Source organism: Macaca thibetana, chromosome 5, assembly GCF_024542745.1.
Source record: "Macaca thibetana thibetana isolate TM-01 chromosome 5, ASM2454274v1, whole genome shotgun sequence".
NCBI classification, from domain to species: domain Eukaryota; kingdom Metazoa; phylum Chordata; class Mammalia; order Primates; family Cercopithecidae; genus Macaca; species Macaca thibetana.
The window spans coordinates 60,682,098-60,707,729 of record NC_065582.1 but is presented as its reverse complement, the minus strand read 5'-3'; the positions used below and the strand labels follow the sequence as shown (position 1 = coordinate 60,707,729).

General features: G+C 34.2%; 2 protein-coding genes across 6 annotated transcripts in view; both read right to left on the bottom strand.

The window, feature by feature from the left end:
• Nucleotides 1–25,632, bottom strand: part of SCLT1 (sodium channel and clathrin linker 1) — a 214,627-nt gene that overhangs the window by 75,443 nt on the left and 113,552 nt on the right. For all 5 annotated transcript variants that reach the window (XM_050791221.1, XM_050791223.1, XM_050791219.1 and 2 more), the window contains 5 exons: nucleotides 18,211–18,301; nucleotides 13,414–13,505; nucleotides 7,309–7,486; nucleotides 4,685–4,783; nucleotides 883–954 (listed from right to left, as the gene is read on the bottom strand). In XM_050791221.1, coding sequence (XP_050647178.1) covers nucleotides 883–954; nucleotides 4,685–4,783; nucleotides 7,309–7,486; nucleotides 13,414–13,505; nucleotides 18,211–18,301 — 532 coding nt within the window. The remainder of the gene's footprint in view (nucleotides 1–882; nucleotides 955–4,684; nucleotides 4,784–7,308; nucleotides 7,487–13,413; nucleotides 13,506–18,210; nucleotides 18,302–25,632) is intronic.
• LOC126955052 (peptidyl-prolyl cis-trans isomerase A-like) overlaps nucleotides 10,682–25,632 on the bottom strand; it is a 789,087-nt gene continuing 774,136 nt past the window's right edge. Inside the window, exon 2 of the mRNA XM_050791230.1 lies at nucleotides 10,682–11,440. Coding sequence (XP_050647187.1) covers nucleotides 10,899–11,396 — 498 coding nt within the window. The 5' untranslated portion in view covers nucleotides 11,397–11,440 and the 3' untranslated portion in view covers nucleotides 10,682–10,898. The remainder of the gene's footprint in view (nucleotides 11,441–25,632) is intronic.

Here is a 25,632-nt window from a genome sequence, read left to right as displayed (position 1 = left end):
AGATCCCATCATGTGCTCTCCAAAGTCTGTAGAATGGCAAAAGAAAATGTGGTTCCTCTGTCAGAGTGTTTAAATATATCATTCAGTTGATAAACATTTAAAAATAAACTCTGCAAAACACTGTACTAGGCAAGCAATAGGGAAAATAAAGGAAGGTGTAAGACTCTACTATGTTGAGATGCTACAATCTAATTGCAGATAAAAGATTTTCATGGAGAGAGACAGTGTATGATCAACATACACCTAATGCACGACATTTATTACAAGATATGATTCATTGATAAATTTTGTAATAGAGATAAAAAGTGATACAGGGAGTCAGAAAAGATGAGAGTATGTGAAGTTATAAACATTTTCTCAATTCTTCAAAATTGTTGTACTTTTATTCTCCTGTAAGCAAGGTTATTAAATTTCTTTACATCAAACTTCAAGTTAAACTTCTATTTCCAATCCCATCTCTAGCCACACAAGTAATCTTTTCCTCTCCCCTCTTGGCCTACTCATTCCTCAGTCCTCATTTCTTTCAGGAAGCTTTCTGTCTTTCTTCCTTACCACTGTTAAATATACTTTCTCTTTCTCCTTGGTTTCCCAGAAAAACTCAGCATATGATAGGAGCTACAGCTAGCAATAGCACCCTGTGCATTCTCTGTCAAAGACAGGTAGTTACAGTAAAATGTGATAAATGCCATCTATCTTTCCTGCTAGAACATAAGCCACAAGACTGCTGCAAACATGTCTATCTGGATTTTCGCTTTTTTCCTAGCACCTAGTCAGGGCTTGGTTCAATAAGCATCTTTTGAATGAATGAATCCCCAATAGTATATATCTTGGCCTTTAAAGTAAGCAATATTTGGAAGAAAATATCAGTATAGTCAAACATACCATTTGAAGGGCTGAAAGTTCTTCTGTTAATCGAGAAATTTGTATATTGCATTGTTTTTTTGTGTTTGCAACCTGTAAATTAAGACATTTACTCATTATTTGGGTCTAGAATAAAAATGATTAATAACTGATAAAAACACATACAATAATAATTTTGATAAAAACAAAATTGTAACTTTTAGGGCATAAAAGACAAATAAGCACACAATATATTAAAGAGCGAAGAATTTGCCATGAAAGTGGAAGAAGAGTGAATAGAATGGTATATCCCAAATGACTGTGGTTGTCAGACATCTTCATCATAAGATGCTTTTGATTCATAAACAGAAGAATTTTTTTAATAATACCCATCACACCCCAGTATTAAATTACTTTTACTTCTGAAGATAAATTAAGATTTAATAATATTTAATAAATAACATTTAATAAAATTTAATTAACATTTAAATATCTTCAGAAAGAACACTATTAATGTGCACAGAGTATTTTGAAAAATTAGTCATCTCATCAGGATTTCTCTATGACAATAAATTTTTCTAATAACTATTCATGCTTTTTAAAAGGACTCTGAAGAATACTGATGCCAATGGTAAATCATCAGTAAACTTTTATGATCTAAAGGTCTTTGAGAATTTTCTAGTATCTTGTAAGATGGACTATTTTGAAAATATGATGTAAACCTTGTTTAGAACATTTACAATACTGCCATGTACTTTATACGGTTAATTAATATGAGTTATCTTTCTGAAGGCCTGCCAAGCATACTATTTCTGGGTCTATTTTAGCTCTTTTTTTTTTTGAGAGGGAGTCCCGCTCTGTGGCCCAGGCTGGAGTGTAGTGGCGCGATCTCGGCTCACTGCAAGCTCCGCCTCCCAGGTTCACCCCATTCTCCTGCCTCAGCCTCCAGCCGGGACTACCGGTGCCTGCCACCAGGCTCAGCTAATTTTTTGTATTTTTAGTAGAGACGGGGTTTCACCGTGTTAGCCAGGATGGTCTCGATCTACTGACCCTGTGATCTGCCTGCCTCAGCCTCCCAAAGTGCTGGGATTACAGGCGTGAGTCACCGCGCCCGGCCTATTTTAGCTCTTTTCAAGGTTATAATTTGATGTAGACTTTTCCTATGAATAATTATATTAAAAATCAATGTATTCTGTTTATGGATCAGTAACAATAACAGAATTTATGGAGGATTAATGTGTGTTAGGTACTATTCAGAGTGCTTTACATGTATTATCTCATTAATTCTCACAAAAATCCAATGAGGTTGTTATTATTTCCATTATAGATGAGGAAAACTGAGGCAGAGAAATTAAGTCATAAATGTTCCTATAATATAAAAATTTTGGTTCTTACAAGCCCTGTCATGTCTATCTCTCTCTCGCATAATTTCTAAAATGTGTTCTTTTTAGTATCTAGAAATGATACAGCTAACTTGAGGGCTTATGACAACAGGAGGGTACATATTTTGAAATACATTTATAGTAATCCTGGCAAATACAGATGAATCAAACTATTCATGCCTTTTGAAAGGACTGTGTAGAACTATTGACACTGATGGCATATCATATGTAAACTTCTGTGCTCCAAAAGTCATATGGAATTTTCTAGAGTTAGTATCTAATGAAACAAAATGTAAACTTTCGTCATGTGAGGAAATACACATTTCAGTGAGGTAGTTTACTGTGATTGGGGTTTTGAAGTCTGTAGAGGGACTAATACACTTCTCTCATCCTATCCTCACTTTATATAAGCATTTCCCTCTATAATTTTATGAACAGTAAGGATATTTATAAACCAAATAGTAAGATAAACTATTAAGAAATAGGAAAATCCAATAATGGCACTAGCTTTGACTTAAAATCAAAAGTAAACAATGTATTTTTTTTTACAAATTTTATTTGAGAGATATCTAAGAAATAAAGTATTTTCATATTTTAAAGAAATAAGCCACTGTCATATTTTTGTTCAATTTTATAGCCAGAACAGAAATATGTGACAATTTATTCATTGTATTTACTTCAGTCAATAGGAAGAGATACATATAAAGTTATTCTCAATTCAACAGGTTAATTCTACATATTTGAAGGACACGCTGTGAATAATTTGGGATTAAATGAAATTCACAGAACAATGCTAAAAATAGTGGCTATCTCTGGGTATTAAACTTGTAATTTTAATTTTCTTTTCTTTTTTTTTTTTTTTTTGAGACGGAGTCTTGCTCTGTCACCCAGGCTGGAGTGCAGTGGCCGGATCTCAGCTCACTGCAAGCTCCTCCTCTCGGGTTCACGCCATTCTCCTGCCTCAGCCTCCCGAGTAGCTGGGACTACAGGAGCCCGCCACCTCGCCCGGCTAGTTTTTTGTATTTTTTAGTAGAGACGGGGTTTCACCGTGTTAGCCAGGATGGTCTCGATCTCCTGACCTCGTGATCCGCCCGTCTTGGCCTCCCAAAGTGCTGGGATTACAGGCTTGAGCCACCACGCCCGGCCTTTAATTTTCTTTTATACATATTTTTCATTTATACATATTTTCTCATACATATTTTCCATTTCTTTTTACAATGAATATATGTCACTTTTAATAATAATTTTAAAAGTTTACTTAAAAAAATTAACTTGGCAAGAGTGTGGAACTCAGAGGGGGCAAAGACCCAGCAAAATGCATGGCACACAGGAAGTGCTCAATAAATACTTCCTGAGTGAATAGTTGTAATGGCGGGGAAAGGCTGGCTACAGGAAATCAACAGGAACACCTAAGGAAGAAACAATCTGGGACTGACTACAAGAGTAAGTTCAGTTTCAGACATGTTGAGCTTCAGATGCCTGGAAGGATTACATATTTGAATAGGGAAATAATTGGATTTTAGGAAGCATCTGTATTTTCCATTTGCAAAACATTTGGAATGAATGAGATCACAATGCTTGTGAAAAATCCTACTTAGATTATTTAAAGTTTCATGCAAAAGATGAGCTTCATCAACCCCAAAATCAATGTGAATTTATTTTAGGATAAGAAAATACAATTAGAGGAATGCTCATACCATGAATACTTTAATAAAATATTTTTATCATTAAAAGTATAAAGTTTATTAATATTTATTTTAAAAATATGTCGTCAAGAATATTTTAGGCTATAGTCCAATGTTACAGTACTCTCAACTTCATGGATAGGAAGGACAGAGCTCCTGCAGAAAGGATATAGAAGATTAGAAATTAAAAAGCACACGGTTTACTTTGGACTCTGCCTTAAATTAAAAATTTTATCTTGGGAAATTATCTAATTTCAGTCATATAAAGATAAAGTAATAGATTTTTTTTCTTTACACCATGATTCTGTAAAAGTAATAGATTTCTAAGAAATACTTCTGCAAGAAGAAATATTATACAGTGGCTTTGTGGAAATAAAAATTCTACCACCTAGTTGCTTGGGAGAAAGCAAACATTTTAACTTTATTTTTTCTAAACTGATGAAGTTTTAAAATCCAGTTTAAAGCTACAGTTCACCTAGAAGAGAAATAATATTGCCCACAAAAAATACAGATAAGGAAAAAAAAGGAACATCTTTATTTTATCAAGTGGAGGGCTATTCAGTATATCCCACTATCCTACTGGAGATAAATTTAAAGGAAAGGAGCCTTTACTCAGTTCCTTTAGTTAGTTTTTAAACACTTATGTTAATAATTTCAAAACAGTTTTTATAACTATGTAGGCAAGTATTTTAATTTTAATTTACAAATATTTAGGTAGAATTTAGTCTTTAGTTGTGACTTAAATTCTTAATTTTAAATATAATTAAAAATCCTTACTTCCTTCTTGGTTCTTATGGTAGCATCTTGTACAAACCGAGAAACTGTCTCTTTCATTTTCTCTATGTCTTCTTCTTTTTGCTTCTCCTCAAGTAGAGCCTTCAGAAAACAATCATTTCATGTTATAGATCACATCATTATTAGCAAAGATAGTAACAGGTAAAAACCTATCCACTAGTCACTTTCTATAAACACCTTATTCAAAACTTCTGGGACATCTCTACTTGAATATCATGTTGAAACCATGAATGATATTTATTTTCCCTAACCTCCTCACCTGCCCTTGTCCTAACTAAAGACACTTTCTCTATGGTATTTATTTCAGCCAATGTTTCTAACACCCTTCTAATCTCTACAGCCAGAAATCTTAAAACCATTTTTGAATTTTCCATTTTTTTTGAGTCCCTATATAAAGTAAATCATCAAATCTAGGTATTGTATCCTTATAAGAATCTCTTGAATTTCTTTCTCTTTCCATTATTTAGTATTATTCAAATTATGTCACTCATTAACTCATAACTTGATCACTGCAGACACCACTTGTTTTTGTCTCTTTGATGTGTTTCTATCATTCCAATCATTTCCATCTCCCACCAAATAAATATTGCCATAATCCTAGCTCTGCTGTCAGTCACACTCCATTTCCTTGCTTCTCTGTGAAGCAAAACTCTGTAACATGTTCATCTCCAAGACTTTTTCTTTCAATCTCTTTTATACTTCCTTGAATCAGGCTTTCACCATCATGATCTCCATGTTGTTTATCTGTAAGTAAATTTTCAGTACTTCTTTACCAGCAGCACTTGAGATATTTACTTTCCTCTCCTTGTTGTACTTTCTGCACGTGATTTTCAGCACATCATACACAGTACTGGTTTTCCTCCTATCTCACTGATCATTCCTCTTCAGTCTACATTGCTGATTCTTCCTCTTCTCCTGAATCTCTTAACACTGGACTACCCAAGGTTCAGTTCTTGCCCCCCTCTCTATATGTCCTTCTCTTAGTGGTCTAATCAAATTTCATGGTTTTAAATATCATTTATATGCTGACAATTCCCATATTTATATTTCTAACACAAATCTTTTTTTCTGGGCTTGGAACTCCTTCAATTAGGCCAAGTTGAATCCATTTTAAATCAACATGTAAGTGGCCCTGTGTTCTGTTCCCACCATCTTCCAAAGGTACCATACACATTTTTACCTGTTTTTTTAAAAATTGCTTTTTAAGATAAATTTCCTCCACCTTAAACAAGTAAGCTAGTGACAAGTAACAGCTGTTCTTACGTAATAACCTTGAGGGGGAGAAGGGGAACTATGCTAGGCTGCACTTCCTGCCTTGCTTGTATGATCGGTTGGGAGAACCGTTGACTTTGAACAAGCAACTGAAGATGGGAAACCTCTAGCAACTAAGCAATGAGTCAAGGAGCAGCTTAATATTGTAGCCATAGACAGTCTCTGTGAGGGTCTGTTGACTTAGGATTTGAGTGAGAAAATTTGGGAGGAGGATGGGCAATGAGTGTTCCTACTCTTTTCTCTGTCCACCGTGCTCTACACAAGATGTTTATTTTTAATGGCTTGGTATTAAGAGTGCTCATACAAGTAGGCTTCAGAGGGCAGAGATAAAAATTTTGTCTTGACCTTAATTTTTCTAGTTGATTTAGGTATTCGACACAATTCCCAAGCATATTATGTCTATTGTGTGCCTCTTAACCATTCTAAAAGACAGTATTCAGATCACAGATGAAAATATTAGTTGAAAGGCATGATAAACACCTTAGCATTCCCACAGTTAGGATTTAGATAATTTTTTTTTTATTTATTAGCTTCTCAATATCCAACTTACACTATGTTCTGTTTTACTAGATCTCTTGAAAAATCTTCTGTAAAAAGGGAAATATACATAAAACAAAGCACTTCCTTTGTACCCCAACATACTTGCTAGCAGAGTATTCTACATATACTAGGTTTTCAATAAATGTTGGTAAATAAATTAATGATTTAATGAACTCTACATAAGGGAGGCAGCAAAATAAACATTAAAACATTTATTTTGTGACTACAATAAACTAAATACATAATTCATAGGGAAGCAGTATATGACAAGGAACACTGTATTTGATAGCACAAGAATCACAATTGTTAGAGAACTAAAAAAGAACAGTGACATGAAGACTTTGGTAAATAAATCTTTAAAGCCAATTAAGCTTCTGCTTTATTAAAGTAATTGAGTATATGACGAAGGGGAATAGAGATGGATAAGATTTATCAGATTCAACTGAATAAAATATAGGGTACACTGCAGTAAAGCACTGTAACAGTGTTTTTTTTTTTTTTTTTTTTTTTTTTTTTTTAAGTATGAGACTACAGGGTTTGAAGATTAGTTACACAGGGTTTGGGAAAATAAGAAAAGTCTGATATTTATACATTATTTTAGAAAGGAATTGACATTTTATCATATTATCATATTTGGTTTTACCATCCAAGAATATGGTATGATTACTAATGAAGAGAATAGCAATTTCATTTTCATGCATTTATTCTGCAGCTATTGAATCCCTTACTGTGAGGTCACATGGGAGAATAGTCAACATTTTATTATATCTAAACATATTTACTAGCTTTCTTACCTGACTTTTTTGAAGGTGAGCTTCTTCTAAGAGTTGCATGCTATTTCTGGCTCTTACAATAGCCTCATATCGCTCTTTTTCTAATTCATTGCACTTTGCTTGTAGCTCTCTGGTCTGTTTTTCCAGATGTGTATTTTCTGTTCTTAATTGGTTGGCTTCTTGGATTGTCACACATAATCTAGAAATCAATAATTACACTGGGAAAGTTAAACTTTTTTAAAGGGAAGGAGGGAGATTTCCTGAGCATCTACTACTCAGTAGCATAATACCGGTATTATTATGCTAGTAACTTTCGCATGTATTAATATTTTCTCATTTGATACTCATTACACTTCTATAAAGTAGGTTTTACTATCTACATATCTTCATTTTAAAGAACAACAAACATACCCAGAGAGGTCAGGCATTTGATTAAGGTCATAGGGCTAATGAGCAGTGTGGCTGAGACTGAGCCTGGATTTTCTGATCCTAATTATGTTATACTTGTTATGGTATTACACTGTATTATATAGTTACATGACAATGACACAAAGCAAACCCTTAAGAAATGAGTTGTTCTTTACATTTATATGGTCTTTTCTCTTTTCTCCCTTTTCATGCTCTCTACCCAGACAAGCTATGTGAACTTACTAATGTATATATTAAAATAATTTTATCAATATTCATATGATTTTATATATATATATACACACTCATACACATATACACATAAATATACACACATATTATACATACAGCTAACCACAGGAGCTTAATTTTTGTTATAACAATAAAAATCATAATATATACCCTTTTCTGTACTTGCTTTTCTCATCTAATAATATAGAAATCTCATCAAGTTATAAAGGCTCCTTCCTTAGTCTAATGAATGTAACCTCATTTCACTGTTAATTTGTATTTCTCTATAAGAAACTTTACGCATATTTTCTTCCTTTTGTAAGCCAAATGAATTTTGTTCTTTGAATTTCTTCTAATCTTTGCACATTTTTTTTCTGATGGGTTGTTTACTTTGCTCTTCCCTTTATAAGAACCATAAATTATAAATATTAACCCTTAGTCTGTCCTTTATGCTGAAAATATTTTTTTTTTTTCCAAATCTACCTTTTGTTGTTCTTGCCTATTGACTCTATTTAGGGAATCTTCATGACACTAAAAATTTAACACAGCTAAATTTGACTGTTTTTTTCAACTTCTGGGATTTCAGTTTTTATAAAGATGGTCTCCTTCATCCATAAATTGTCAGTGTAATCTCTTAGATTTCCTCCAAAGATTTCCATGACTTTAATTTTTACCCCTATATTTTTAATCCTGACTCATTTGAATTTACTCCTGAGTATGATGTAAGAGAAGAGTCCAACTTAAGTTCCAAACTAATGGCTGGTTGTTTGAATACCATTAGTAACTAATGAATTTAAATACTCCTATTACCATCCTCCAAATATGCAAATATCATATATGCAAATATAATAATTTACTAGTAGATTATGTTTCATTAATCTACTTAGTTTTACATGCTCAACTCATTTTAATTTGATTACTGATTTGATTACTTTGGCTTTATAACATGTTTGGTAAGACACATTTTATAATTTTCTTTGTTGTTATTTTCAGGCATTTCTTTTTTCTAAATAGTAGAAGAAGCAGGCTTCTCTATTCTCCCCTCTGCACTCCCCTCCACTACCCACTTCAAAACCCTCTTCCTGTCAGTCAAGTGGTTTACTTTCTCATGCATTTGGTAATTTTTGATTAAGTTCATATCTGTCTAAACTCAATTTGTGGGAATCCTGAGGGGTCCGTGTTCAAAAGTATTTCACCCAAAGGTTTACTATTGCTTCTTCCATGCACCAGGACTACCTACCGATCTGTTGCCACTTTAGTTTTTGGGGCTGAGGTTTCCAAATGAACAGATAGTATAATATTAAACAACAGTGTCATATGAGGGCAGAGTTATGGTTACACATTCTCAGAGAAGACTACAATGATTATTATGATTTTTATTTTTTCCATTTGGCTACATGATGGAAATAGTTTTATTGGTTGGCTATCATTGTTAAGAAGCAGAAATTTTTTTCTATTTTAGCCTTTTAATTAGAGTGTAGCTCCTTCAAGGGTTCTAGCCTGCCTAAGGACATTTACCTTCTTGTGACATAATATAGATCCAGCCCTGACGTCCTTGGCAGGCAAGTCATTTATTTATCATTCTTGTTTTAGCTTCCTGTTTTTGTTTTTTTATTTGTATGCTTGAGAGTTCCCAACTATATAAGTTGAGCATTTAAATGTAATTAAACAGTTCATGCTATAAATTTTTTATGCTATTAGCATTCTAATATGTAAGTTAAAGAAACAACTTTGAAAACAAATCATGTTGTCATTTATCAAGATGCTTACATTAAGAGGGTTTTTTTTAGAATATTTAGTCTGACATGTTATGTGAATGGAATAGTCTGCACAATCATTATTAATCATTACTTTGTTCTCCTCCATTTCTAACCTGTGTTACTGAATTGTTGGTCCATTCAAATATCTGCCTCAAATCTTAAGAACAGACATTAATCGTATATTATGTCTGCTGTATCTGGCTTTTGTGCTTCCTTTATACTGATATTAGACTTTACCTGAGCCAAGAAAACAGGGATGGCTAAGAAATCCTCCCACCCTTGTCCTCTAAACCCCCTCTATCATTTTGTGTTTCAGAATAGAGTTAACAGCATAAAATAACCCTGCTCTCGCATATTCCAAAATAAGACCCACCTCCATCCTTCCTCATGAGTCCCATAAGACTCATGCACCCCTCGTTTATCCACCTATATAAAACCTCAGGCCCCTTCCTTTTCTTTGAAACATTCCTCATTAATGAGCATTCTCCCTACTGCAATAGCCTGTATAAAATAATCTCCTGAATTATCTGGTACATTTGGTCTTTCACAGTACTAAAGACCCACCTAACTAAATCTTGAGGAAAAACAATTGTATCTAAATTCTGTTTTTCAATCACTTTCATATTAGTCTTTTCAAGCTCTCAAACATATACATATATCCTATGGTAACTTAGCTTTTAAAATGTCTTCAGTCTAGTAAGTGAATATTTGCTGAAGAAAGGAGAAAAAAAGTGATTTGGATTCCGATTAAGTAACAAATGATGTATAAATCTGGGTGCATTCTTTAGTACATATGAGTGAAATCTCAAATATCAATTCAGGCAGATAGTGGTAGCCAACCGAGAGTCAATTATATTATTGAATAATTTTCTTTCCCTAACAATTTAAGCATATGAGTAATGGAGGTCAGAAGGTGGTGGGGGTGATTATACAAGTAAGTGATGCCTATCAATCAGACTTCATTCTAAGTTTTTACTTATTTTTTAAAAACCCTATTTTTTTTTTTTTGTTACTTAGTTTTTATTTCATAATCATAAACTTAACTCTGCAATCCAGCTAGGCATGGGAGAGAACAAGGAAAACATGGAACCCAAAGGGAACTGCAGCGAGAGCACAAAGATTCTAGGATACTGCGAGCAAATGGGGTGGAGGGGTGCTCTCCTGAGCTACAGAAGGAATGGTCTGGTGGTTAAGATAAAACACAAGTCAAACTTATTTGAGTTGTCCACAGTCAGCAATGGTGATCTTCTTGCTGGTCTTGCCATTCCTGGACCCAAAGCGCTCCATGGCCTCCACAATATTCATGCCTTCTTTCACTTTGCCAAAGACCACATGCTTGCCATCCAACCACTCAGTCTTGGCAGTGCAGATGAAAAACTGGGAACCATTTGTGTTGGGTCCAGCATTTGCCATGGACAAGATGCCAGGACCTGTATGCTTCAGGATGAAGTTCTCATCTTCAAATTTCTCCCCATAGATGGACTTGCCACCAGTGCCATTATGGCGTGTGAAGTCACCACCCTGACACATAAACCCTGGAATAATTCTGTGAAAGCAGGAACCCTTATAACCAAATCCTTTCTCTCCAGTGCTCAGAGCACGAAAATTTTCTGCTGTCTTTGGAACCTTGTCTGCAAACACCTCGAAGGAGACGCGGCCCAAAGGCTTGCCGTCGACGGCAATGTCGAAGAACACGGTAGGGTTGACCATGGCTAGTAGTACAGGACTTTCCTCGGCGGCAGCGTCTGCAAAGCCTAAAAACCCTATTTTTAATAGTAGTATCCATTGGTGAATTTTCCCTACTGAGAATAATCTTTTGTATCTGTTTAAATAGGTATAAATGATGTTTTAAGGACTTTTCTCTGTCATCTACAGAGATAATCAGATATCACCAGATACAGGCCACTTCTAGAATTCCAGAACCTAAAACACTGGCTGGTACAACAGTAGGTGCTCAACACACATTGAAAACATGATGCTTCACCTGTGAATACGAAAGTCCGTCTTAGGAGGGAGTCTTAAAGACTTTTCTTCTAACAATGTATGGAAAATCATATCTAGTCATACTGGGGTATATCTCAACTATCTCTTAGACCTTTTTCTACTACTCCTGTTCAATAGGCATAAAAATAGGGGTTTCAAGTATGCTTTGCATATATCTCCTTTATATTGCCCAAAATTACTGAAAACAAACAAACATACAAAAATTATTAAAACTTCATTTCACTTCTTTTCTTCTCAAATCTAATTATTATTGATTTCTGCAAGGATCATATTTGTTTTCCTCTACCTGTATTAGTTATTCTAAATATTAGCACACAAAAGGCATTGTTGATGTGGGAGAGGTAGTCATATATTTATTTTCACTTTTATTATAGTCATTGTGTCAAATGAAAAGATTTTATTAAACAGATAAATTATTCATTTATAGCAAAATAAAATCATCAAAGCACTTGGAAAATGTTCTCTTTTCAAGATGACTTTTAGCATCTGGTTAAAAATTACTTCTTAGCAAAGACAAACATATATTCTCCCTACCTAAAATAAAGTCCACAATCTAATATCAAGTCATATGGCTCAGCTTGTACAAAGAAAAAAGATTTTAAAAAGAGTACTGCATGGACCATTCTGATATACCAGTGTCCTATACTCACGGTTTGCAACTATGATGGTATTGGCATTTGAAATGTGTGGGGACATTTGGTAGTTACAATGCTAAGAGGTGCGACTAGAATTTCGTATTTGGTGCCAGGGATGCTAAACATCCTGTAGTTATTGGCACAGTCTCAAACAACTAAGAATTGTCTCACTCAAAAAGCCAATACTCCTGTTGAAAAACATGACACCAATTGATGATGGCTATCAGGACAGAGATGAGTGATGGGTAAAGGTATCCGAAGGGCCACTGCAAATTAGAACTCCCAAGAACACAAGGGAGAACAGTACTGGGAAGCAGGATACACTAGCACCTGGCCTTCTGGAGGACCAAAAAGATTGATGATCAAGCTTCAGCTTCCAAGATTTTTCTGACATATTATGTGCAAGATGCAAAAAGAATCTACATTTAGCTCTTGAAGTTAATCCTCTTTGTAGGATTTATGGCTCATGATTCCTAAAAAATAGCTTTTAAAAATAACATTCCTCTCCTTTCTTTGCCTTCCATTTTAATGGTTTATTTCTACTGTAACTGTATTATTTTAGAAGTACAGAACTATAGAGGGGTTGAGGTAATATCAAATTTCCTCTTAACTATGATTTTAAAATTTTAACCACTCTTTAGAAGAAAGAAAGATTTTAGGTTACTGAAGGTCAACTATGTTCACACCAAAATCTGCAGGCTGACCTAAGGACAAATGAAAATAAAGGTGTACTTTGTGCTCTGCAGTACTGATACAAAAGCATGATATCAAGGATTTTATTTGTTTCCCAAAAAGTACTGGACTAAATTTGGCACAACTATTCTCGTTCAAAGTTAAATTAATGCACTTAGTAAAGGTTTTAAAATCATATTCAACAAATTATCTTTGAATATATATTCAAAGTATAGCAATCTGTTGAATATAATTTTTAATAAATAATGTCGATTAAATCAGATTTTACACCTATGATTATAGTTTTGATTTAGAGTTTATAAAATATTTATTCTAGTAAATATCGCACTCTGACACTTTATTGTAAAATATCTTTTAAAGCATATCAACAACGCTAGGTGCATTTAACAATTTACCTTATTTCTAATTGTTTTATACTGGACTGTAACTGCTGTAAGCGCCTATCTGATGCTTCCTCTCTTCCATGGGCAGACACCACATCCTTCTCCTAGAAAATAAAGAAACCAGAAGCTTACTTTGAGTATGTGAAAATTCAATACACCATTATACAGCCTAAAGAAAACAGTTCATGCTATAAAGTTACTATGCTATTAGCATTCCAATACATACGTTAAAAGAAACAATGTGACTTTGGAAACAAATCATGTGTATAATAAAAAGGAGGGGAGAACTTCATCATCAATCCTGTATTCATAAAAAACACTCAAAAGTTATTGCATAAGATTTCTACCAATATTTCAGACTATTTCTATAATGCAACTCTAACAAAACAAGGGAGAGATTTCTATGCAGAGAATCTGCCTTTAGAATATGCTCTCTTTACTATTCTATGTCTCATTAAGTATCAAGGTAATCACAGGGTCTTTCTTCTTTGACATAGTGATGCTTTGACCTATATTAATAAATTTTATTTGTATCATCTTTCTAAAGAAATTTCTTGTTCTTCTTTTCCTGTTTCATGTGTTAACAAATATTTTTTATGATGCCATAACTTTTTGTTTTTCTTTTTGAGACAGAATCTCATTCTGTCTCCCAGGCTGGAGTGCAGTGGCGTGATCTTGGCTCACTGCAACCTCTGCTGCCCAGCTTCAAGCGATTCTCCTGGCTCAGCCTCTCGAGTAGCTGGGATTACAGGTGCCTGCTACCGCGTTTGGCAAATTTTTGTATTTTTAGTAGATATGGGGTTTCACCACATTGGCCAGGATGGCCTTGAACTCCTGATCTAGTGAGCCACCTGCCTCGGCCGCCCAAAGTGCTGGGATTACAGGCATGAGCCACTGCACTCGGCCATTTTTTTTTTTTTTTAAGGGTCTTGTCATGTTACCTAGGCTGCACGCAAACTCCTTGGGTCAAGTGATCCTCCTGTCTCAGCCTCTCAAGTAGCTGGGACTATAGGTGCACATCACCATGCCCAGCCTAAGAATGCTATTTTAATTCCTCTATTGCTTTTAGCTATATCTGTTTGAACTATTTTTTAGTAGTTGCTGTAGAGATTACAATATGCATCTTGAACTTACCCAATTTATTTAGAGTTAATATTTAGATAAAAGCTCAGAGAAAACACTGGAACCTTGCAACAGTGTATATCCATGTAGGATCCCAGTCCTGAGTGCCATTGTTGTCATATATTACATCTGCACACATTACAAATCCATCAAATACAGTGTTATTAGTTCTGCTATAAGCAGTCATCTTTTAAAGATATGAAGAGAAAAGTATGTACACACGTTATTTCATATTTGCCATTTCTGTTGCTTTTAGTTTCTTCTTGTATCTGAGTTGCCATCTGGTGTCATTTCCTTTTAGCCTAAAGAACTTCCTGCAGAATTTTTTGAATGCAGGTCTGCTGGGGACAAACTCTCTCATTTTTGGTTTATTTGAAAATGCCTGTATTTTGCCTTCAGTTTTGAAGTATGATTTCACTGAATATAGAATTCTTAGTATTTTTTTCTTCAGCATTTCAAATATATTATTCCAATACTTTGTTTTCACAGGTTTTTTTTTTCACCCTTCCAGCCTTTATTTTTGATTCAAGGGGTACATGGGCAGGCTTGTTACATGGGTAAATTGTGTGTCAGGGGGTTTGGTATACTGATTATTTTGCCACCCAGGTAATGAGCATAGTCCCTGATAGGTAGTATTTCAATCCTCACCCTCCTCCCATCCCCTACCCTCAAGTAGGGCCAGTGTATATTGTTCCCTTTAGTGTCCATTTGTACTCAATGTTTAGCCCCCACTTGTAAGTGAGGACATACAGTATTTGGTTTTCTGTTCCTGGGTTAATTTGCTTAGGATAATGGCCTTCAGCTGCATCCATATTGCTGCAAAGGACATGATTTTGCTCTTTTTATGATTGTGTAGTATTCCATGGTGTACACGTAACACATTTTCTTTATCCAGTCTGCTATTGATGGGCATCTAGGTTGATCCCATCTCTTCGTTATAGTGAATAATGCTGTGATGAACATACATGGGCACGTGTCTTTATGGTGGAACAATTTATATTACTTTGTTATATACCCAGTAATGGGATTGCTGGGTTGAATGGTACTTCTGTTTTGAGTTCTTTGAGAAATCTCCAAACCTTTTTCCACAGTGGCTGAACTAGTTTCCATTCCCACCAGCAGTGGATAAACATTCCTTTTTCTCAGCAACATCACCAGCATCTGTAATTTTTTGACTTTGTAATGATAGCCATTCTGACAGGTATGAGATGGTATCTCATTGTGATTTTGATTTGCATTTCTCTAATTTGTAGTATTCAGCATTTTCTCATTTGCTTGTTGGCCACGTGTATATCTTCTTTTGAAAAGTGTCTGTTTATGTCCTCTGCCTACTTTTTAATGCTTTTTTATCTTGCAAAATTAAGTTCTTTATGCTGGATATTAGACCTTTGTCAGATGCACAGTTTGCGAATATTTTTTCCCATTCTGTAGGTTGTCTGTTTACTCTGTTGATAGTTTCCTTTGGTATGCAGAAGCTCTTTAGTTTAATTAGGTCCCACTTGTCAATTTTTGTTTTTGTTGCAATTGCTTTTGGAGTCTTTGACATAAAATCTTTGCCAGGGCCTATGTCCAGAAGTTTTTCCACAGTTTCTTGATGAGAACTCAGCCTTTAATCTTATCATTGCCTCTCTGTTCAGGTCATTTTTCTATTGCTACTTTCAGGTATTCTCTTCATAATTGGCTGTCAGTATCACTGTGATGTGTCTTAAAGTGATTCTGTGTTTACTCATTAATATTTTCCACCAAATTTAGGAAGTTTTCAGCCATTATTTCTTTATTTTTTTTCTGCTCCCATCCCCCTCCCTTTGGCAGTTCCAATTACACTTATGTTGTATTGCTTCACATTGTTCTATAGATTTCTGAGCACTTGTTCATTTTTCTTCAATCTTTTAAACTCTCTGTTCTTTGGACAGGGTAATTTCTATTGATCTGACTTCAAGTTCATTGATTATTTCTTCTGTCTTTCCCAATCTGTTTTTGAGTCCATCTAGTGAAATTTTTATTTCAGTTGCTCAACTTTAAAGCTCTAGAGTTTCTTCTTTAAAAATTATGTCCCAGTCCTCAATTAAAATTATCTATCTCTTCCTAGAGATTTTAATTTAAAAACAGATTTTAATTTCTTGAACATATATATAATAGCTGATTTGAATCTCTGTCTGCTAAATCTAACAGATAGATCCATTTAAAGTCAGTTTCTAATGGCTGCCTCCCTCAGCACCTCCCCAACAAGTATAGGTCATACTTTTCTGTCTAGTAATTTTTTATTGAAAACCCGATAGTGTAGCTAATACATTGCAGTTACTTGTTTTGTTCTTTTGAGCATTAATTTCTTTCTTTCTTTTTTTTTTTTTAGTTCAAGTAGACAATTATCTTGCTTGGTCTTGAAATTTGAAATCTATTCCACATACAGTATGTATCAGCTGATACATGTAATTAGTTCTTATTGCTTTCCACTATTGCTTTTATAACTAGGCCCTGTGCCTTCATAATTTGAAGATCAGTCAAGATTTGGGCAGAGGTAGGGTTCATTCTCTTTGTGGTTCCCTTGCTTCTAGAGATTCCCTTGTAATTTTCAGCTGCCTTTCCAGCTTTGGGCTTTGTCCTCTGATACTTCAAACAATAAGGAAGGCTTCAGTATGCTGATGCTTCAGTTGCACACATTTCTCGCATGCATTCAATTATAAAAAGTAGTAAACTCAAATATCTAGTTTCATACATCTCTATCTTTCAAAAGTAGATTTCTCTTAGGTCTCTGCCTGCTTCTTCACTGGGTTCTCTGGGGTCCCTCCCCCACTTCCATATGCATAATTTAGTTGTCAGGCATGAATTTGGTAAGAATTTACACTCAGAATTTGGCTCTTTTTCTGTGTGTTACTCTTGCTGCCACTATTTTTTCTTTAAATCTCCTACTGCTTTTCTAGCCCTAAACTTTGACCTGGGTACCTTAAGCCCATACAGAGGTGTTTTCTGAAGCCACAGCTGTGGGGGTTGGGAGAACTGACAGGCCAGAAATCCAAAAATTAACAATTCTTATTTCTTTTACTTTTTTCTGTTTTGGGTGCTTTCTGGTGTTTTAAAAATGTATCCAAGTTTTAAAATTGTTACTTATGGAAGGATTCTTGTAACACTTAAAAAAAATCTACCATTATTAGAAATCCATAATCAACTTTTTACAGATTGGGAATAAAGCTTAGAAAGTTACATAGCTAATAAGCCCCAGAGTGAGAATTTTCAATAATTATATCTATTTAAAAATAAAGCTTGACTTTTCCTTGACATCCTTCTGAAATTTCTCTATTACATATTTAAAAGAACCGGAGTCTATTATGCCAATAAATATTTTAGTAAATAACATAAAAGTAGTATTAAATGCTTGTTTTCCAACTGCAAATAACCAGTTAACTGAAACCTGATCTTGTATTAATCTGCATTTCAGTAACGATGTGATTAAGTGGGATTATGATGTTTTATTGAATTAGGCTACAGAGGATGGAAATAAAAAATTATTTATAAAGTTGTTTTCAATAATATAGTTTAGCTTCCTACTTTCATATTTTATATTTAAGGGTAATAAAATAATTAATTCATCTTCTGACAACCCTCTTTAACACCTAATTCAAAATAAATCAACAAAATAGAAAGAAAACTAAGCAACAGGTATCCATTTGTCTTAGAAATAGAAAATACCTTCTTTTTCATCTGTCCCTGCAGATCTTCAGTCGCGTTAGTTAACTCTTCCACTTTTGCTACAGCAACTCTCAGCTCTAATTTGGCTTGCCTAAAAAATAAAGTAAATTAATAAACACTGTTTTCATAGACCACTAAGAATAAAAAATTAGAATAGAAATCTAAATTTGGTAAAATCAGTTCTAATTCTTGTGTATCGAAAATGCATCCATGGAATAAATTTTGGAAGATTCCTTTATTACTAATGAAAGCATGTAGAAGACACTAAAGAAGAAAAAATATAGTTGAATGGTGAAGGGTATGAAGTAGAGGTCATGAATGCTTTATTTGGGTAAATTATATTATATACCAAAGTAATTCAATAAATTTCTTGAAAAAGCACTTGATCATCTTGATACATTACCTAACAAGAGCTCCAGTGCACTAAGAAGGATATACTTAGGTCTATAATATCCTTATAGAGATGGAGATTGGACTTTCTATGAAAATGAACTTAAACTTCAATACCTTGATCATTCCATAGACACCAGAAGTTTGTATTATGTAAACACTTAACATAAATTAAAATATTTGTCCCACCATAATACAATGTTTATTTTCTTCAGAGACTGTATTGGCAACGAATGAAAAAGACAAGTTTTTGTGAACATTCTAACAGAATCAAGTAAGTTTCAGTATCTTCTTGACTCCTCATAGGAAATGATTTTAGAACAATAAGATAAGACTTTTTAGACAGAAAAAATGATTTTTAATATCATCGTAATTTACCATTGAGTATAAAACACTTTGATTATCTAAAGAACATATTTTTTAAGAAGAAAAATATTTTAGTGTAGGAACTGTTCCCTATTTCTTAATTACATTTTATGTATGTATCTAAATGTAAATCATATTTGTGCTATAAAACTTACAGAAATTATTTGATGCAAAATTCACAAGTAAATGTTAATTCATTTCCTTTTGACTCTGTCTTTAAAACTGCATTACTTATATAGTGATAAATTTCCTACAATAGAAAATACAAATCTAATAATAGCTGAAAACATCTCAGGTAGTTATTAGGGCCAGGGACTGTTGTAAATGCTTTGCAGTCATCTCACTTGACACTCATAATAACCGTGAATTAAGACTACTACTATATCAAACTGAAGTAGAGGAGAGCAAGGTTGATAGAGGTTTACCAATATGCCCTAGGATTCACAATAAGTAATAAAACTACTATTTAAAGAGTCCCCTATGACAGACTGTCTACCCTCAAATGGTCCCAATAATATTTTATATGATGAGGCATTTAAGAAAATGTTTTGCTTTAAATTAACCAAGATTATAAAAAAAATCAAACAGGCCGGGCGCGGTGGCTCATGCCTGTAATCCCAACACTTTGGGAGGCTGAGGTGGGAGGATCACGAGGTCAAGAGATTGAGACCATCCTGGCCAACATGGTGAAGCCCTGTCTCTACTAAAAATACAAAAATTAGCTGGGTGGGCTGGCGTGCATGCCTGTAGTCCCAGCTACTTGGGAGGCTGAAGCAGGAGAATAGCTTGAACCCGGGAGGTGCAGGTTGCAGTGAGCCGAGATCGCGCCACTGCACTCCAGCCTGGTGACAGAGCAAGACTCCGTCTCAAAGAAAAAACAAACAAACAAACAAACAAAAATATATTTTCTTCATTTGCAAAATGATTTGCCAAAGGAGAAAACAAAAACCACCTTATTTGTGGAAAATCTACGTCAGGCTGAGAGATAATTTTAGGAGTATATCTACAATCTAAATCAACAAATGATTCTACCAGTTATAAAATCCTATATACTTTTAAAGGAAAAACTTAAGGAATAATATATTTAAGTAGTAAGGATAAAACTGAGAAAACTCTGAATAAGCATAGCAACCACGCTGATTTGGTTTTCTTACCTTCAGAAAGGATAAAATATTGCTTGTTCTACTTGTTTCATGGGATTGCTGAACAAGTAAAAATAGATAATGTATATTAGAGTATCCTGTAAACTGTAAGCAAGATAAGGTCATAGTATGATCAAGGAAAAAAAAAAAAGAAAGAAAAAAAAAACCTGTTGGAGACACAGGAAGCAAGGTACAATGTGGAGAACACTAGAGGCAGGGACCCAGTTCCGTCACTAACTAGTAATATGCCTTACCGCAATTCACTTGACCATGCTGCACGTCTCAAAGACTTCATGTCCAACAACAGAGGTGGATTAGGCAATTTGCCAAGACCAAAATTCTATAATTAGATTCTTCCCTTATTTTAATCTAATTGGCCTGAGTCTATTTCTAAACTGTCTTTCAATTGTGTATTCCTTTTTCATTCTATGGCCCAAACTTTAGCTTCATTATCACTCATAATACTATTCCAATAGATTCCAAACTCATCTCTTCACTGATGGTCTCCTCTTTCGTTCATTCTTTATAATATATCTTATCTGTTAAAAAAGTTATCTAGTACTAAAAACTCCTATTTAACAATGATTCCTGGATTCCACACTTTTTGGCATAAAGTCTACACGCCCCTACATGGCATATAAGGCCAGTCAACATCTAACATCAAAGAGTCTCATCTCTTGCCAATTACCCCCATGTAATTTATATTCCAAGTATAATAAAACACTCATTCAGTGTTTCTTAAACACATCTTTGTTTCTTTTTTCATATGTTTGGTTGGACTAGTCTTCTCCTTCATTTTCTAACCAATTCCTTAAGTTTGACCTAGTTCAAAAGTCTCCCCATCTTCAAGTCTTCACTAATTTCCCCTTGGCGAAAACCCTATATCTCAATACTTATATAATACTTTATACGCTATTGATTGACTACACTGTATTATAATCAATACTATAGAGATTCTTCTTTATGGAACTGTGAGTTCATAAAAAATATACAATGTAAGATAATTAAAAGCAAGGATCACATCTTATTAATTTTTAAACCCTCAGGAGATAGCACAGTACCTAGGGCACAGGAGACAAGTCAATCTATCATAAATGAATGAGAGGGCAAAAAGAAAAGGTGAGAAGAGGGAGGGGGAAAGGGAGAGGAGTGGGAGGGAGAAGGAGAGGGAGAGGGAGGGAGAGAGGGAGAGAGAAAGAGAGGGAGAGAAAGAGAAAGAGAATGTTACAAGTACAACTATATATTGATATTTTACCTAGATCTTGCACGCCCAATTTAATATTCATGTGTGAAAAATTCTAGAAAAATAATTTATGAACAATTATTCCAAATATATATTATCTCATATTCCTTTGAGATGAATCTCCTGCTACATAGGTAAAAAGAAAAAAAAATAGGCACTGGACTTAGACCTAATTTGGAAGTCATTATAAAAAAAATTCTGAAAACATTCATATTATATTATATTCACTAAAACACAAATACTATTTTTTTGGGGGCAAATAAGTAGTAGTTTTCCACATTGTTCCATAGAACAGTTAGAAAGTAAGTAAATAGTTCTTTTTATCTACTTTTGGCATGACAGGTTGAAAAAAATTCTAAAATAAAAGGCAGAAAGCCTGTCTTCTAGAACTGACTCTACAAACACAAAAGGTATGTGAACTGAGCCAATCACTTAACTTCTCTGAGTCTTAGTATCTATAAAATGGAGATAAAAACAGTTTTCCCATATAGTTCACAGAATTATAAAGTTCAAATAAGTTAATACATATTAAAACATTTTATAAATTTTACTGTAGTTTATACAATGCAGCTACCATCGTCATTTTGTCTTTTTATTAGATTAAATAGTCAGGAACTGTGTAGTAAAGTATTAATTTACAGTTGGACTGGGAAAGCTCTGGGGATGCCTGAATGTCTAGCCTTGACTCTTAGCCAGTATATGAACAGCGGGATTTATGATGTGCTGTTTAAAGTATGAATCTCTTCCTGCAGCCTGCAAGTTGATTTGTTTACTGATGATTTTCACTGGGCATAACTAGATAGCCAGGCTAGGCTATGTGATCAGTGTGGCAAAAAAAAAAAAAAAAAAAATGACCCTGATGGGAACTCCTGCCTGGAGCTCTCCTGAAGCCAAGATTCATTGCACAGATTCTTGGTGGCTCAAGGTGGAGACAAAGCATGTCTGTGTATAAATAAAGGCCCTAGGGTGCCTATGATTGAATGTGTCCTGGATGCTATATGCTTGCCTATGTTCTTTTTCTGGCTGCACAATATCCTTTGGCCTTTAAATAAAAGCCTTCTGTAAGTATGCCCTGTGCGGTCTTGTGAGTTCTTTTAAATATTCACGCTTTTAAAATTTTTGAAGGAACTAAAAAAATAATTCTAATATTATTTTATGAAGAAACTCAATAATTACGTTTATACTATTTACATGCAAATGTTTTAGATACATGTCTCCCTGTGTATGTAATTTTATAAAAGTTAAAAACAGTTTAACAAAAAAATTTTGATTTAAAAAAAACACAACTAGTTAACTATTAACAATCTTGATGTCATAACTACCCAAGGATTTTACTTTTGCTTCAAATAAATATTCTAAAAAGCACATTACTTTATTTTCAGGTATGTTTGTTAATCCACTTTATATTCCTGGGATTTTTCATTAATGTATTTTTTCATTGCTTATGATATTAAACACATTTGAATGACAACTTATTTATTATTATCATTTTTTGAGACAGAGTCTGGCTCTGTCGCCCAGGCTGGAGTGCAGCGGCACGATCTCGGTTCACTGCAAGCTCCGCCTCCAGGATTCATGCCATTCTCCTGCCTCAGCCTCCTGAGTAGCTGGGACTACAGGCGCCCACCACCACACCCGGCTAAGTTTTTGTATTCTTCAGTAGAGGCAGGGTTTCACCATGTTAGCCAGGATGGTCTCGATCTGCTGACCTTGTGATCCACCTGCCTCAGCCTCCCAGAGTGCTGGGATTACAGGCGTGAGCCACCGCACCTGGCCGACAACTTTTAAAAAAATAAAACTTCGTTAAGCAAAATGTAATCAAGTATAGCATAAAGGATAGCATATAATACTAGATTTATATTATACCATCAATTTGGACAGAAATTAAAATGCTTTAATTATCAATACACTTTTTTGAGACTTAACATCAAGTACAATGAGTCTATTTTAAGACAAATTTTTGTTTCTTCCTGCACTCTCATACAAAGGGAATCCTAGAAATGTTTATAATACCTTTTTTGCATACAATGAAAACTGGTAAGATTTTGAGAGATATAAAAGCTAATTTTGCTGATTTGATATTCTTAATTTTTTCCTCTTTAAAACAGAAAAATGCATACGTTAGGTAATTTAATAAGGACTTTCGTAATTATCCAGTATAATAAAGCTGATCATTTACACTTAATAGCTTTAGAAAATCCTGAACATAATTTTAGACAAAGTTCTAAACTTTTAAAATCACTACTGCTTTTAGGAAACCGAGTAAGTACCAAAACTGAATAACGTTTTATTTCAATGTTTTTCCTCTTCCCAGTCTTTAGTGGCAGTCTAATAATGAAACCCATTCAAGGCAGAAGCATTCTGAAGAAATTCTGAAAGCAATGGATATTATAATCTATACATTGAGCTAACAAAACTTTCCAAAATAGTGGCTCTTCAGTTTTTAAATACACTATTTGTGTATTATTTATAGAAACTTAAAGTTAACTCAAAATTATACATAGTTTTAGGTAATTCAAAATTCTAATTTTTATGTTAGATATAATATTCTATGATACCAGTAGTAGTGTCCATACTTTGTGTGTATGAAAGTGAGCTTTTTGCAACTAATATGCATAGGCTTTTTCACTTCATATATGGATAGGCTCAATCTGAGACTTATTCAGAATGTCTGCAGGCAATACTTGGTCATCTCTGTTTTTCAGAATCTCTACAGGGGATTCTGATGTATATTCACTGTCTTAGATTTTATAAAATAACTACAGAATTCACAATTTACTCTTTTGTAAACAATGATTACAAGTATAGTCTTAGAGTCATGTAACTTTGGGTAACACTGACAAAGTGCAGAAAACATTAATTCATACTCTATTATTGATCAGACTATCGAAATCTCTTATTCAACAGACATGCTTACAACATGTTTACTTCATGCCTGCAATGTTTGAGGTGCTGCAATAATGTGGTACAAAATACACAAAGGGTTTTTCTCCTTCACAGATGATCATATCTACCCTACCCAATTTAAACTTTCAGCTCCATAATGTAATTATAGCGCTATAGTAATCTTGAGGAGGGCCACAAAGCAAGCATATGTTAAGTAACACAAAAGATTAAAATAAAACATTATGATTCTGAGTATGCAGCACATTTACATTTAGCTGGGAGAATACCGAAGTGAGAGGTATTTAAAGCAAGAATTGGCAGAGGAATTATATATCTCACAAGAAGAGATAGAGAAAGCTTTAGGAAAAAACAAGATAAGCACAAGCATAAAGGTAGGTAAGTGTAGGACTTATTTATAGAAGATGAGAAATAAGACTGTAAAGGCCATGGGGACTACAATGTCAATGTCCTTAATTGACAGTTATCTGTATCAATTTAGAGGCAAGTGGGGAACTGCACCAATAATGGTATCAGAGTTGCACTTTAGAAATTTAAACCTGACATTCGTAAAAAATAGACTAGAATGATAGTTCTCTCTCTGTAACCAATATGTTATAATAAATGAGCAAGAGGGAGGAAATGTCTAAACCAGAGTGATGACAACAATATTGAGAGAGATGGTGTAGGTTTCACAAAGATAATTTAAGGGATTCCATGCATTCATACTTTGAACAAATATTTATTGAATGCTTATAATATGCCCGACACTGTGAATATAATTTGGACATGTTGGCTTTAAGAGCTGGTGGCTCATCAGTTTTTTGTTTGTTTTTCCTGTATTTCAGGAGTCCTAGAGTTATTTTACTGAGCACCTACATGTACCATACCAAGCGCTGTCTATTGAGCAGCTACATGCACCATACGAAGCACTGTCATCAGCACTGGTGATGCAGTGGTAAACAAGGAAGATAAAGCCCCTGTCTCATAAAGTTCATATTGTAATGGAGGGAGACAGGCAATAAGCATTTCAATAAATCAGGTAATTAAAGAAAGTGACAATGTTATAAAGAAGATGATACAGGGAAATAGGAAAGACATGGGTCATCAGGGACATCTATGGTAGAAATATCTGAGCTGCGACCTAAAGGGTGATGATGAAAACTGAAGGAAATTTAGGGTAGAAGAATTACAGGCAAAGATAATTAAGAATAAATGAAAGAATATGAGAAAAACAAAGAAATGACAATTAAGCCGGAATGCATCACAGAGAAAAAAGTGTAAGATAAAGTCAGAGAGGAAGTTTAGAGGTCAGATCACATAAGGGCCTTCTGGATATAGTAGGAATTTTGGAATGTGTTCCAATTGCAATGAAAATCCACTGGAGGGTCTGAAGCA